Source organism: Triturus cristatus, chromosome 11, assembly GCF_964204655.1.
Source record: "Triturus cristatus chromosome 11, aTriCri1.1, whole genome shotgun sequence".
Lineage (NCBI taxonomy): Eukaryota > Metazoa > Chordata > Amphibia > Caudata > Salamandridae > Triturus > Triturus cristatus.
Genome location: NC_140594.1, coordinates 433,656,160 through 433,673,005, shown reverse-complemented (window position 1 = coordinate 433,673,005; position 16,846 = coordinate 433,656,160). Strand labels below are relative to the sequence as shown.

General features: G+C 42.9%; 1 protein-coding gene across 1 annotated transcript in view; it reads right to left on the bottom strand.

Annotated features, from left to right (window-relative positions):
* Positions 1 to 14,955, bottom strand: part of LOC146784395 (gastrokine-1-like) — a 61,006-nt gene extending 46,051 nt beyond the window's left edge. The window contains exons 1-2 of the mRNA XM_085634558.1: positions 14,827 to 14,955; positions 12,419 to 12,472 (exon numbers count right to left, since the gene is read on the bottom strand). Of these exons, the coding sequence (XP_085490684.1) occupies positions 12,419 to 12,472; positions 14,827 to 14,838 (66 nt within the window). The 5' untranslated portion in view covers positions 14,839 to 14,955. The remainder of the gene's footprint in view (positions 1 to 12,418; positions 12,473 to 14,826) is intronic.
* Between the last annotated feature and the right edge of the window lie 1,891 nt (positions 14,956 to 16,846).

The window sequence follows — 16,846 nt, the reverse complement described above, 5'->3', positions numbered from 1 at the left end:
TTCAAAGAGAAAGAGATGACTGTAAATCACAATAATGTTGATTCTTATTCCTGCATAAGTTGCAATCTGCCAATAATGTTGGTTAGATGTCGATTTGCATGCTGTATGCTTACTAATTGAATCGCTACTTGTTTAAATTCTTACTTATGAATACATACAAACATTTCTTTAGCCATCCATATTCTATAATCCTAATCAGAAATAGTGGGTACCTCAGCCAAATGCCCCCAGTTACATAAAGAAATTATTATTAGTGTGAGTCCATAGAATTCACAACATGTCCATATCCTACCCAAGTGGGTAAACGTTAATGAAAGTGATAAAAAGCGGAATATCCACATAAATTCAACGTTGCATAATGTGCATATATATCATATATCATAAGGGTCAGCTCAAAATGATTCAACATGATTCAACTTACTCTCCAGTCATGAGTATAAGAGATATAAAATAATTATACCAAAATCAATCGGAGAAATTGCAACACGGATGCTGATTTCAAAGATGAAAGTGACTGCATGATCAAAAGATTTGTAGAGAGAGGCTATAAACTGAATGTGATACAAGTAGCACTATCAAAGGCAATGCAGTTCACACAATCTGAATTGTTGAAACCTAAAGATATGGTGCAGGAGAAGGATGATCAGGTTGTGAGATTTATTACTACTTTCAACTCTAGCTCTTATGAAGTCAGAAAATGTCTAAATAGACATTGGGAGATCCTGAAGACTGAATCTACATTAGAGGATATAGTAGGAGATGCTGTCAACAACACCTACAGAAAAGCGAATTCTCTAAAGGATAGATGATGTAGCAATGAGGTGCCTGGTACAAAAGGCTCTAACATGGATATACAAGGTTTTTTCACATGCATGTCTTGCAAGGCATGCAAAACTAGCTCTAATGTGAAAACAGTACATTTCCCAGTTTCTGACACCAACAGACGCATTGAGAAACACCTGACTTGTTTGTCAGATTATTGTGTCTATGTTGATGTGTCCTTGTTCTAAAAAGTACGTTGGCAGCACTATGGGGCCTATGCATCAACAATGCCATTTGCGATTCCTTATTAGCGAAAAATAAGGAATCGCTAATAAGGAATAGCAAAAGGCTATGCATGTAGGAATCGCTATTCAAATAGCGATTCCTTAATATTCCTTATTACCGAATCGGTAATACCGAATCGGTAATAAGGAATACCTACCCATTCATTCCTATGGGCTTGGAGGCCCATAGGAATGAATGTAAAGCCATTCTGTATTAGCGATTCGGTATTACCGAATCGCTAATAGCGGGAGCACTTTCAAGGGTGCCAGGGTGTCAAAAGGACACCCTGTTGCACCCCTGAAAATGATATGTGCACATATGTTGCACACACACATGCTCTAAGGGCATGTGTGTGCGCAACATGACACTTTGAAAAATGCACAAAAGTGCATTTTTCAAAGTTTTTGCAAATTACCATGCAGTTCATCTTCATGGTAATTTGCTCCCCCTATTAGCGAAATCGCTAATTTTTTAACTTTGATGCATTGCATTTAAGGAATCTCACTTTGGGAATCCTTAAATGCAATCGCTATTTAAGGAATCGGTATTTAAGGAATCCCTATTTAAAGAATCGCTATTTAAGGATTCCTTAAATAGCGATTTCTGCTTTTGGGTTGATGCATTGGGATTGGGTATTTTTTACTTAATACCGGGAGCTATTACCGAATCGGTATTTTACCGACTGGATTTTGGGTTGATGCATGAGGCTGTTAGTTTGCTGCCAAGAAACGTATTTTGGAACATATGAGGGCAATTCAAAATAAAGATAAGCTGTCCCCTATTGCCAGGCACTTTGAAGAGTTCCATAAAAGTAACCGTAACCTGTTAAGATTTTTTGTTTTAGATAGAATTCTACCCTCCAAGAGGGGTGGTGATAGAATTCGTAAATTACGCCAACTTGAATCCAGGTACATTATGGAGCTCAACACTAAGATTCCAGTAGGATTAAATTCGGAGGAAGAATTGTCTTGGCACTTGGGGGATAAAATTTAGAGTTTAGGTTGATCTCTCGCTCCTTATTCTTCCCTATTCTCCCCCAATTTCAGAAGCTACAGTAGGAATTTTTATACAAATTATTACGCTTTGCTGTTTTTAAAGACTAGGTCCCTAGTTTCCTAGCTTCTTTGCGAATGTTCTGAACCTCATTGTCACATCTTCATTCTGATTCTCTTTGCTTCTCTGCCATGCCTTTACAATATTTTAGTAAATGATGGGAGTTAAAAATTCTAATGGTGGGTTGGCTTTGATGTTTTTCTCCTTGTTGAATCTGAATTGATCCTCTCTAGTTTTTAGCATCGGTGCTGTATATTTTGATATAAGAGCACTATGTTGGTTGACAGTTTTGTTTTGTTTGCTATCTCCATTTTGTTATGTTTAGGTGGTCCAAGAAGTAAAATTTAAGGATGAAAGGGGCTACTATCAAGAATAAGAGTCAGAAAAAGAAGTATAAGAATAATTGATGGCCCACTTGGGCTAAGTATATTTTGCATATATCTTGCATAATTTGCATTTTGATTTTGGTATAATTATTTTATATCTCTTATACTCATGACTGGATAGTAAGTTGAATCATGTTGAATCATTTTGAGCTGACCCTTATGATATATGATATATATGCACATTATGCAACGTTGAATTTATGTGGATATTCCGCTTTTCATCACTTTCATTAACGTTTACCCACTTGGGTAGGATACGGACATGTTGTGAATTCTATGGACTCACACTAATAATAATTTCTTTATGTAACTGGGGGCATTTGGCTGAGGTACCCACTATTTCTGATTAGGATTATAGAATATGGATGGCTAAAGAAATGTTTGTATGTATTCATAAGTAAGAATTTAAACAAGTAGCGATTCAATTAGTAAGCATACAGCATGCAAATCGACATACAACCAACATTATTGGCAGATTGCAACTTATGCAGGAATAAGAATCAACATTATTGTGATTTACAGTCATCTCTTTCTCTTTGAATGTAAAACTTTATTGAGGTACCTTTTTGTTGATGGAGATGGTATTATACCTTTACCGTTCCAAGATGGCCGCCATGCCGCCGGTCAGGAGTACATGCAAACTATTGTCCTCTTTTACTGTTTATTTCCGCAAAACTTGTGCGTTGTTTCGATGCTTTTTTTGAATGTATTTAACTGTTGAATTTGAACAGACATTTACCCGTGACCAAGACGATATGTTCGTCGAAACGCGTTGGGTATTATTTGGCTTAAATGCACATTAATTAAATCTTCGTGATGGAACCTTGAAATGCTGTTTCTTCTTTGGGGAGGAGTGCATCCGTGTATGTTATACACTTGGTGAAACGTCTATGAATACAGGATTTCCTCGGACCCTGCTTTTGCACCGCCGCACTTGTGTCCCGGAATCTGAGGATGTGGATATTTTTTTATATATATATATATATATACATATATACCTGTACCTGTGGGAAAATCTATGTGGGTAGCACCATCCACCCAGTACACGTACGTATTTTACAACACTTGAGAGCTATCACTAATAATGACCCTGCCTACCCTGTCGCTTGCCATATCAATGCAGTCCACAATGGCAATGTGCAAGATCTTTCTTTTTATGTGGTGGACACCATCCCCAAAAATCCCAGGGGGGACAATAGACAACTTGCCCTTAGGAGACTCGAATCACGCTACATCATCCTCTACAATTCCAAAATCCCCAATGGAATGAATGCGGATGAAGCATTAACTGTAAACCTCTGATCAATCCCTTGCTGCTTATCCCGCTACTCTTTCCCAACCCTGCAACGTTTAGGACACACACTTTTTTAATTTAGGCACACATTAGCCTTGCTTTTTCTTTAAACATATTTTAGCAACCGGTTTTCTTTATCTCTGTACGTCCATTTACCAACTTGTTAGCGTACGCCTTAGGAGGCCCACTCTACAGTTATTTACGAACTGTATTTAGACATTTTTTTGTAGCAGAGATTTTTTTGCCATAAGCCCACTCGATACCAAAGGGGATGATGGACGGAGTGTTTGAGCAAATCAAACACTCACCCCCAGTCAATTGATCTGGGTTTAATCCATCATCATTATTTAGCTCACTCCGTCACCCCAGTTCAGACATGGCCATATGCAAATCAGTCTGACCCTGTGCCTCATGGGAACAGTCCAGCCCGAACTGCCAAGCCATGTCTTACCTGGACCGGAAACAACCATCCTGGGACCGGTTTCGGGTTCATAACCCTCATCAGCCAGGCTATCTTGAATCCAGTGGCAAAGTGAGCAAGGGATCCACGTCTGGACATACCCTGCCAACTTAGGGCGAACAAAGCGATACCAAAGGGGATGATGGACGGAGTGTTTGAGCAAATCAAACACTCACCACCAGTCAATGTACCGCTTTGTTCGCCATAAGTTGGCAGGGTATGCTCAGACGTGAGTCCCTTGCTCACTTTGCCACTGGATTCAAGCAAGCCTGGCTGAAGACGGCTGAAATGCCAGAAACCGGTCCTAGGAAGCTTGTTTCCGGGCCAGGGAAGGCATGGCTTGGCAGTTCGGGCTGGACTGTTCCCATGAGGCACAGGGTCAGACTGATTTGCATATGGCCATGTCTGAACTGGGGTGGCAGAGTGGGCTAAAGAACGGTGATGGATCAAACCCAGATCTGTTGACTGGGTGTGAGTGTTTGATTGGTTCTGATTCTCCGTCCATCACCACCCCCTTTTGTACCGATAAGCCCACTTGGGCAATACTGCTCTAAGTGCATTTACTAAATATACAAACCTTCTCTATTTAGTATCTACTAAGTCTCAAATAGATCGCTTACAGATTCGATCCATCTTTGCAATTTACCTGTCTGTCAATTAAGACTCTACCGCTATTAACATCACTATGAGACACTGTCAGCTTAGCGTGCTGTTTTCATTTTCCTTACAGCACGAATGAGCTTAACGCACACTACTGTACGTATACACCAGAGCGGTAGCGTTTGCTCAGTCTGTACTCACTATGCATGGCACATCTTCCTCTAAGATATTTCCTATCCATCCTTTAGGTAACATTACTACACAGGGTCCTCCAGGCGCACACATGTTTCTTCTATGTCTATACATGGCAAATGGACGTTGCTACACATGAGCACCAGCTTGCCCCCATTTTCAGTTTCTGCAGTATTTTTTTAGAAGCACATTACAAACTGGTAAATGTATGCCATCAATATATTTACATCATGTCTGTGTTTCTTTGTAAATTGAATTGTAATTATTTGGCATGTATTTTTTCGCCGCCCTTTGTTTTGCATTGTCATGTTGAAACTGACAGAGTGATTTTCTATGTCTGTGATCAACTCTGTGATGTTGCCCTGACAACTAAAGTAAAGCGTATATATCTGTCAAACCAGTATGTACTAGATGTAGTGACCAAGGCGGTGCGCCGCCGAAATGCGTCTAACCTTTGTTGGATTAAATTTCATTTTTTGCCATTATTTCACGGAGTCTGTGCCTGACTGTTCGCCGCCGCCAGGATTGGAAAAGAATATTAAGGATCTGCCGGGATCTTGCCACAGACCCTCCTCGATCTGGTGCTCTGCGCATCCGGAAACACTTTGGTTTTGTTCTCTAGAAGAGAAAGACGCAGAGCCCCCCCGAAGCCGAAATTCTGTGATGTGATCATCGAAGCCTGCCTGTTCCCTACACGGCTTCCTGTTCCTTGCGAGAGCCGGAGGGCAATCAAAAGACCCAGGTAAGCCAGTAGGGTTGGAGAGGTGAGGTGGTTTCTACACGCAACAGAGTGGCTTGTGGGAGAGGTAGTCCTGCAAATAGGATAGCGGGCAGTGAGTGGCACAAAGTTATACATATCCAACAATGGCAGCAGAGTGGGAGAGAGAGCGAGAAGAGGCAGCAAGAGACATCTTCTGTGATGATGACAGTAGCGGCATATTAACACACATGCCAACAGGAAATGCCGTGCGACAACCAGCTAATGACATTATCAAACTTACCCATGAACTGGAGAAATTGCGAAAAAATGAGATATCTAAGTGGTGGGAAACTAAATCGCTTCAGAGATATCTAGACATTGGGCGAGTCCCGAGGGGCCTCAGAATTCTAGTAACACCAACATATGAAAACCCTAACCCAGAGATGCTAAAGGAGTGGGCGGAGAACAGCGCAAATTCTTCCAGCAGAATGTTACAAATCCTAATAAAGTATGCCACGAGTGACAGAGAGGCATTACTAAAGAAGATCGAGGCACTGTCTGGGGAACTGGAGAAATCGCCACACCAAGATGAACTTAGTAAAATACTTAATGACATGAAAACAAGACTCTCGAAATATGAGCAATCCATTAAAGAGAGAAAGGCACTGAAATTTCAGAGAGACAGAAACGACTACATGAGCGGCAAAATCTACACGTTCTCTAGGAAGTTTGAGAACATCCGCCGTCAACAGCTCTCAGAAACCTCTGAAACAATCCAGAGAATAGCCGCCCCCAGTGAATCAGAACTAAGCTCCGAAATAGAATCAGATGTCGAAACAGCCACTAGAGAAAATCGGAAAGCACCGACGGTGGAACAAAAATTTGTTTTTTTACGCTTGGAGAGACTCACGAGTTTACGGCCACGACCGCAAAGAACAGACAACAGCAAAACATCAAAAAGTCAGAAAGTAGGAGACGAAAAAACAGACGGTGGGGACAAAGACAAACAGAACAAAAACACGCGCACTCACAGAAACAACAAAAGGAGATGAGAGCCCACATTGATACTGAAAATACAGTAATTAACCTTACCAATATGAAACTGTCACCAGAAGAAGAAAAGATTCTTTCTCTTGGCTTAACTTTCTGTACCAAAAGCAATTTTGACTATGCGCAAACCAGAGTGGATCTTTTTCACTTTGTAAGAAAACTTAAACTTCAAAAATATTTTTTTAACGCAGCAAATCGGAAAGTCAACATCGATGAAAGTGTAATTGAGGAAAATCCACACACAGTAAGAGATATGGCCCTGTTATAAGATCTTGTCAACATAGAAAATACAGAAAATCCCGAAACACTCATAGAATTTGCAACTACCTCAGGATTACAAGTATCCAACACTGCTAAAACACCGTTTAAACCTAAATCGACATTTATGCCTATGATGCCCAAGGATGGTTTGGACATTTTTGCAGAAAATGTCACCAAAGATCTCAAGATATTGGCATACAGTAGTAGCATACATTTTGCGAGTAGCAATTGTAACAAAATGCAAAAGTACAACAAACTAATTGACAAAATCAAACAAAGACAAGATGTGGTGGTCCGGTGGTCAGACAAAGGAGGCAATGTTGTCCTCTGGCCCCTGGAACAGTATAACAAAGAAGCTCTCCAACAACTATCTGACAAAGACTGTTACAGTTGTGCAAGCCCGAATATCATCATAGAAATCAAAGAAAGATTCCATAAAGCCCTCTATGACTGGAAAAGTGCAGGATTACTCTCCAAACAGGAGTTTGAATATCTAAAATGTGATTATCCTGTATTACCCCAATTGTATCTTATCCCTAAGATCCATAAAAACCCAGTAGAGCCTCCTGGCAGACCCATAATTGCTGCAATAGGGGGATTGTTGGAAAATGCCTCAAGATACATAGACCACTTCTTACAGCCATCAGTCTGCAGCCTTCCAGCATACATCAAGGACACAGGCGATTTTCTCAATAAAATTTATGATGTAACATGGGAAAAGGACCTTCTGCTAAGAGGAAGGCGGGGCCAGCATCGGCCCTGCCGCCATTATGGTGGTCGGCCGTGCCCCCCGGAATCGTGCCCCAATCATGGTCCACGCCTGCGCTGAGGGACATGCCCCGGAAGTGATTGAATCACTTCCGGGTCATGGGAGGCTCCCCCGCGCCCCAGAAGTGATCTGATCACTTCCAGGGCGTGGGCGACCCTCGGGGACCCTTAAAGCCGGGGGGAGCACAAGAGACGATCTCTTTCTCCCCTCGGCAGCACATCCATTGCATGTGCCACCCCTCCCTCGGGAGGATCTTTAATCGTTTTTGTCAACACACTCTACACCAGCATCAGACATACAGATGGACTTAATGCCTTACATCATTTATTGGGCAAAAAACCTATGCAAATGTTTCAGCACTCTATGATGATCGTACAGATGGCTGAGATGTGTCTGGATAATAATGTCTTTATGTTTGATGGTTTGACATATAAACAACTGCAGGGCACTGCCATGGGTACCTGCTTCGCCCCCAGCTATGCTAATTTGCATATGGGCTGGTGGGAGGAGCAGGTGCTCGCAGTATCACATAATGCCACATTATCAGAACATGTAAAAATGTACGTCAGGTACATCGACGACATTTTTATATTATGGAAAGGGTCTGTAGAGAGTGCCAAAGCCTTCTCCGAAGAAATTAACAACAATTCATTAAATCTCAGCTTTACCTGTAATATGAGTAAAGAGAGCGTACACTTTCTAGACCTAGAGCTGTACGTTGAAGATGACAAACTGCAGTCTAAAACTTTCAGAAAACTCACTGCTGGGAACGCTATACTGCATGCACACAGTTTCCACCCCACCTCTTTGAAAGAAAGTATACCCTACGCCGAATGCCTCCACATGAAGCGTAACTGCAGCACCAATAAAAGCCTTGTTGAAGCAACAGGAGATCTATCCACAGATTAGCCCTTCGGGGATATTGCCAAGAAACACTTACCAAAGCGAGAATGAAAACTGCAACCAAAACCCGTAGAGAGCTTTTAGCCTCAGGTACCACTGTGAAACAAACCGAGTGTTCTGCTATCAACACTCCTAGACTAATAACAGGTTTCAATGCATATCACACTCAAGTTAGAAAAATCATACACAGACACTGGAACTCAGTCAGGAATGACCCTGTTATTGGGACCATCTCCAGCAAAAACCCTCAAATCACCTTTAGGAGAGCCAAATCTATGAGACAGGAGATAGTAAACAACGCTCCCGGAAAAATTAAAAATGAGGGCTCTTGGCTCAAATCACCTAGAGGTTTCTATAAATGCGCCAAGTGCAAGGCATGTAGACACAGCATCAATACCAAAGAGGTCAGATTACCTTTCAGACAATCCCCCCACATCATCAGACGGCACTACACATGCAAATCTGATTTTGCTGTGTATGTGTTATCGTTTACCTGTGGGAAAATCTATGTGGGTGGCACCATCCACCCAGTACACGTACGTATTTTACAACACTTGAGAGCTATCACTAATAATGACCCTGCCTACCCTGTTGCTCGCCATATCAATGCAGTCCACAATGGCAAGGTGCAAGATCTTTCTTTTTATGTGGTGGACACCATCCCCAAAAATCCCAGGGGGGGCAATAGACAACTTGCCCTTAGGAGACTCGAATCACGCTACATCATCCTCTACAATTCCAAAATCCCCAATGGAATGAATGCGGATGAAGCATTAACTGTAAACCTCTGATCAATCCCTTGCTGCTTATCCCGCTACTCTTTCCCAACCCTGCAACGTTTAGGACACACACTTTTTTAACTTAGGCACACATTAGCCTTGCTTTTTCTTTAAACATATTTTAGCAACCGGTTTTCGTTATCTCTGTACGTCCATTTACCAACTTGTTAGCTTACGCCTTAGGAGGCCCACTCTACAGTTATTTACGAACTGTATTTAGACATTTTTTCGTAGCAGAGATTTTCTTGCCATAAGCCCACTCGAGCAATACTGCTCTAAGTGCATTTACTAAATATACGAACCTTCTCTATTTAGTATCTACTAAGTCTCAAATAGATTGCTTACAGATTCGATCCATCTTTGCAATTTACCTGTCTGTCAATTAATACTCTACCGCTATTAACATCACTATGAGACACTGTCAGCTTAGCGTGCTGTTTTCATTTTCCTTACAGCACGAATTAGCTTAAAGCACACTACTGTACGTATACACCAGAGCGGTAGCGTTTGCTCAGTCTGTACTCACTATGCATGGCACATCTTCCTCTACGATATTTCCTAACCATCCTTTAGGTAACATTACTACACAGGGTCCTCCAGGCGCACACATGTTTCTTCTATGTCTATACATGGCAAATGGACGTTGCTACACATGAGCATCAGCTTGCCCCCATTTTCAGTTTCTGCAGTATTTTTTTAGAAGCACATTACAAACTGGTAAATAAATGCCATCAATATATTTACATCATGTCTGTGTTTCTTTGTAAATTGAATTGTAGTTATTATTTGGCATGTATTTTTTCGCCGCGATTTGTTTTGCATTGTCATGTTGAAACTGACAGAGTGATTTTCTATGTCTATGATCAACTCTGTGAGGTTGCCCTGACAACTAAAGTAAAGCGTATATATCTGTCAAACCAGTATGTACTAGATGTAGTGACCAAGGCGGTGCGCCGCCGAAACGCGTCTAACCTTTGTTGGATTAAATTTAATTTTTTGCCATTATTTCACGGAGTCTGTGCCTGACTGTTCGCCGCCGCCAGGATTGGAAAAAAACATAAATATAGATATATAATAAAAATATTAGTGCAAGTGTTTGTAAAAAATATATTACCATACATATTTTAACATACATATAGATTATATTAAATTAATTAACTCTTAATTCACATTTAATCTGATAAGGTAATGTGCTGCTATATTTTATTGTCTTAGTTCTAGGGTAATAATAAATATTTCACATTATTTGACATTCAGACTATATCTTGAAATATTTTTTTTTTAAATTTAAATAAGAAAAAATAATAATTTCCCATATACTTTCCCGTAGGTCGATCTCCACCACTAGTAGGGACTTTACTCTCGCAGATCCTGTTTTAGGAGGCTCCACCCCGGGATTTGAAGGGGTGGGGACATGTAAGTCTACACCTAGGAACAGCGTTGAACTCAGAAATGGTGAACAGCAAGAACATGTAAAGTTAGGCATAGGTCCAGTATTAATCACATATATGAGTAAATATGCACGTGTATATTTACTTTTGTGAATCGGCCCCTTATGTATTTAGATATACACCCATGCACAACCATGAATAGCCTCAACACATCATCTTAATCAAGATGCTTGTTTGCTCTAGTGTCAAGAGGTAATTATGTTTTGCTGTGCACACTTTACAAATAAATGATTCTACCTAAACATTTCTTGGAATCATTCATATGTTTATAACATAACGTGTTCCTGAAAGAACTGATACATACCCTATATTTTGCAAACTTCTCAAATCTTCCATTACACCTATTCTTTCGTGTATGTGGGGAGACATTCCACTATGTCTTCCATCCCTGTTTTATTTCTTAACACTTTTAAATCTATGCCTTGGCAGCTGTCGCCAATCTAAAGTGTTCGGGCGACGTGGGAGGTGGGGGGGGGCAGTTTAGGGGAATAAAAATTAAAAAAAAGTCTGACCTAAGTGCAGCTACAGCTGCAGCTGCCAGCTTTCCTCTGTGCTCCTCTCCTCCCGTCAGTCCTTGGGCCACAAAGCACAGGCTCCCCACCCAAAGCAGATGTTGCTCTCATGCTATACCTGGTATGAGAGAAGCTTTGGGTTTTACATGAATGGGCTGGTCTGATGCTCGCTAAGGCACATGGAACCTGTGCCTTTTCTTTACCGGGCTGTGCAACACAGCTGGGTTGGAGAAATATAAGTGCGCATGTCGGTTTGGCTGTCCTAAGATGGCCGGCCAAACTGATATGCTCACTTACAAATGCCCGCCACTCCTCCTCCCTGTAACGGCCTGGCCCCGGCCTCGGCCTAGACTACTCCATCCACTGAAGTTCTCAGTCAGCCAGTGATAAATAAAATCATAATACCAATTTTTTATTATCCTTTTATTTATCATCTGCTGGCTCTAAGCATTGAGGGGATGCTCCTCTTCCAACAGATGAGTCTATGTGTCCCTCCTAATGAGACCCACCAAAATCTTAAATTGGATTTGACACAACAAATTATCTATGTCTTCCAGCCTGACCCTGGCAGGGCCCTGCTGCTCTGTCACTGAGCCAAGTCTGAGAGAACAATAGAGAGAGAGTCACGCGAGAGAGTGAGAGAGAGAGAAGTGCCGTAATACAGAGACAGAGGGACAGAGTCAGGTTATGGTGCCGTGAGCCTCCACTATTTCAGGCCATTGCTGGCAACTGCCTCATTGAAGCAACACAGATAACCAGAAAAGGAAGTTAGATTGCAAAAAAGACCTAAAAAAGTCTTTGTTAGTAGTGGGAAGGGAGACCCCAATTGGCAAAATGTGATTTTGCCTGGGCCTCTGGAATCCTTTACACTGGATTTGGCGTTGCCCATTCTCCAATCACCGAATTTGTCTACCATGAAATCGGCACTGCCCACAAACAACTTATTTATGAGATGACTTACCTTATTTGGGGCTGCCTCTGTCTGGAATACTCCCAAAAGAGCAATGGCCAGGACCTAAAATAAAAAAGTTAAATATGTGAGCCATTGTAGTAACCCATGCACTCTGGTGGTTAACTACTCAAGATTGTGGAAATAACTCTGTCAATGATTCTCTGTATCTTGAGCACACCAATGTGTACTTCGGGAGCTCAGTTTGCTGAAGTGTAATCAAGCAGGAATGGTCCTGAGTGATACTGGGCATGGCATAAACACAAAGGCCCAGATTAACTATTTGTGGGTGAAAGGCAATACTGTACCAAAGTTGCTGCACTGCATTGTTTCAAATGGAGAGAAAAAAATAGCGTCATATCTATTAAGATATGGCAAATGTTTGCCTCAAACTCTAACGGTGGTTTGGGTCTGGTGGGAGGCGATGGGCTATCTGGGATGGAAGGTGAAACCAATGGAGATGATCCACCTATGGTCCTGTGAAAACCTGAAGGAGGCGGGGAAACTGAGTGGGTTCACAAAATGGAACCTTATTGGCACAGCCACGCTAGGAGACGTATGGAAGGGGGACTCCATGCTCAGTCTGGTGGATTTACAGACTCAATTTGAGCTCACCCAGGTAGTCTTTCAAATACATCCAGCTCCGACACACATGTTGACACATATACCTAAACATACCTTTATTGCAGATGCCTCACTCCCGGAGAACCGTGTCCTCACGGAACCATTGGCCAAAAAGACCATCTCGCTTATCTATAAAAAACGCAATAACAATTGTCTGAACCCCCTTATCGCTCAGAGGTATAAATGGGAGACTGATATTGGAGATGTTGGGGATGGCGATTAGGCGGAAGCCATGAGGGCCTTTAAGGAGGTGGCCATCAAGTCGGGCTTTCATCTTGTTCACTTACGTATATTACATCATTCATATTATTCCCGCACCGCCATACACGCCATGGGCCACAGCCCAAACAACCTCTGTCTAGGGAGATGTGGGAGAGGGGCACATTCTTTCACATGCTATGGTCCTGCCCTGCGATACAGCCCTTCTGCTTAGCACTACAGATTGTAGTGGGAGAGGTCCTGGGGATAATAATACTGGATTTAGCCCCAAGCCTGTCTCCTACAATTATGGGGAGATGACCCGCTGCCCAGGTATGACAAACTCTGGCTATCACTAGGTTTATCATTGGCCAAGAGAAACAGCTCGTAAGTGGGTTTGCACGAGACTCGCCGACAAAGGCAAAGATGGGTAAAAACCATTAACTGGTATATGTATGCGGAAAAAACAATTTACTGTGGGTAGAGGGTGCCCACGGAAATGGGAGAAGATCTGGTTCGCATGGCTGTCATACCGAGGGATGGAGGAGGAGTCATAAAAACAAAGATATGGCTAATTTTTTCTCTCCCTCAGGCTATCACGTTTTTAGAAGCCATGCCCCAATGCAGACACCCTGGCACTGTAGTGCAAGGGTGTGTTCATTCTCCGAATCATAGGTTTTGTACAAAAACTATGCTTGAAGGCTTTGCCCGCTTCTTATGTGTGCTGAACAATGCAGTGTATGTGCAAAGCTAGAAAAACTAGGAGAAATAAAACAAATTTGTTCTCTTTAGACCTGCATCAAGGAAGCATAGGTTTTTGGCGCAAATCTCTCTTTACTAATGTTTTTAGATAGGGATTTGCATCAAAACCCACAGGTGGTTTGATTGGAACACTCATGCACCACCGATAGAAGGCCCCCTTGATGCAAATTAAGTCAAAGCATTGAATCATGCAACTGTTTGTTACTCTGGAAATAACCAGATCTTTCAGACCCAGGATAGTCTAACAGAGGATCACAGGGTTTCTCAACAGGCCTGGGGCAGTCAGTCACATTCTAGTCTAATCTTTCAGAGGCCAAGAGAGACAAGGCACAGTCAGTTCTACACTGACCATTCTTCCGCTCTGCTATTTTCAAAGTAGACTGCAGGCCAGAGAGCTGCTTTCAGGGCTGGATGGTAGCCAGGTCTCATTAAAGCCCATGTGGGCGAGATAGTGGGGCAACAATAGCCCCCGCAGCCCCTGCAGAGCACTGGGGTGAGAGGCCCATTCTAGCTGCTGCCACCAGCAGTGTGGGACTGCTTTGAACATTGTTGCTAGAGCTAATTTTAGTTTCTTGTCCCGCTTGGTAGAGTCAGTCATGCTGTTGGCTCATATCTGAAATCTCAGTGGTGCCAGGAAAGGCTCGACTGTGAAATACTTGTAACAAAGAGAGAACAAGGATCATTTGGAAACTTACATACAAACCGATGCATGACAGTAAGGTCAGCAGGGCTCAGCCAGTCATGTGACAAGTGAGCACATACTGATCAACGGATAGGGCAAACACCGAGCTAGATACTCTGGGATGAGGCAGGGTAAGGGAGCACGCTGTACTTACCAGAGTCTTCATCTTCAAGGGATTGTCTTGTACAGCAACGTGAGACAGCAGGGTGACAAAGCTGTGACCCAACAGCCTTCTATATATACAGCCTTGGAATAAACATGTGATGGAAGCTCGTCCGACAGACCTAAGAGTCGGCATTATTTGTACAGTTTGCCCAGTTGTGAGGTATTGATTCATTTTATCATCTATTACTATTAAGTCTATCAGGAGAAATAATATCAGTGACCTTCACACAAATATTCCACTCACTATCTAGTGGTTGTTCCTTTTCCGTGATTGATAAATGTGCTCACCTTTGAACACTTAGCACAGACGAAGAAAGTCCACTCACTCATATTTAGAGTTTGCCTGGAAACCAAAAGGTATCCTGGAGCTGCTTGTAATGTATCAGCCGCATATAGCACTGGGTGATTGTATGGCATGATACTTTCAGGGGGCTTAGGGTAGTGTTAGACCTGGCATCATTGGCGTGGGTTTCCCCTGTATTTTTCCCTTTGCCGCCTGTGTTTTTGCTGTGTGTTGGACATCGTTTTGCTGGTCTAGATGCTTTAGGCACTTTGCCACTGCCGTTCAGTGCCAAAGTGCAAGTGCCCCCTTTGTAAATTATTGTTATGGATTTGTGATACAATGATTGGCATATTTGATTTACTAGTCAGTCCCTAGTACAGTGCACTGTGTGTGCCCAGGGCCTATAAAGCAAATGCTGCTAGTATGCTTTCAGCACTGATTGTGCCACCCACTCAATCAGCCTTGCAACAAGGACTATGGCCTGCCATGACAGAGCCTGTGTGCAGTCTGGTACTGCCATGTCAACTTGGCAAGTGCACCCACTTGCCAGGCCCTAACCTTCCTTTTTCTTACATGTTAGTCACCCAAGGTACCGCTATGAGCAGGGTGCAGTGTATGTGAAAGGTAGGGCATGCCCTGGTGTGTGTGACATATCCTGATAGTGAAATACTGCCAATTTTGTTTTTCACTATTGCAAGGCTACCTGTTGCCATAGGATAGAATGGGAAGTTTGCTGGTGGTGGTCCCCAAGGCCATTTACTGCTCCAGTAGGGGGTCTGTGCGACCCCCCTCCAATTCGCAAAGTAGCCCAGGGAGGTGGTGGTCCCCAGGGCTGCATGGGGGGCAAGAGCCCCCCGCCTAATTTTGCAAATAGCCCCGGGGAGGTGGCAGTCCTGGGACTGTGTGGGTAGGGCTCGAGCCGCCCCACACTTAATTTTTTAACAAAGCCCCAGGGAGGTAGCGGTCCCCAGGGCACCGTGGGGGGCTGTAGCGCTCCCATGCATCTTTACAATTTAGCCCCAGGGAGGTGGCGGTCCCTGGGGCTGTGGGGGCCCAAGTGGAACCCCGCATCTATTGTAATCATTGCCCGAGGTCCTGGCCCACCCGGGGGCTTAAAGAAAACAAAAAACGGGAGCCCACGCTTTGTTTTAATGCTTTTTTTGCCCCTGGGTGTCCCTGTGTGACCCCCTGAGCAGGCCTAGCGGGTCAGGGTGTTTGTACCCTACCCCCTTTTCTTAATTGTTAACTTTTTTTTTTACCTTTTTCCTTGTGATTTAGTTAATCCAAGTCACAAGATGGCTGCCAACACTTCCTGGTTTGAAGTGTTGGCAGCCAATCAGATCTCGAGATCGGGGGGGTTCGCGGATCCTCCGTGGCCATTTTTAAACATCTGAGAAAACCATTTAAAAAAAAGAGTGCACTCTGGACCACGTGCTACCTTTCTAACACTTTTGGTGTAATTCTTTTCAGCAGTTCGGGCTGTAGCTGCGTCAAAGTTTCCTATGGAAATTAACATGGAGAAAAAGCTTTTTTGGACCCACCTTTTCTCGGCCCCTGCTTGACGGATCACCCCAACATTTTTAAAACTGCAACTAAAGTGAGTGGGCCATTAGTTTTGCAAAATTCCAGAATATTCGTCAAGAGGCGCCAAAGATATTGGCAAAAGAAAAAACGCTTTTTGAATAGAAACAAGGACCTAACTATAAATACCTACTGGTGACCGCCG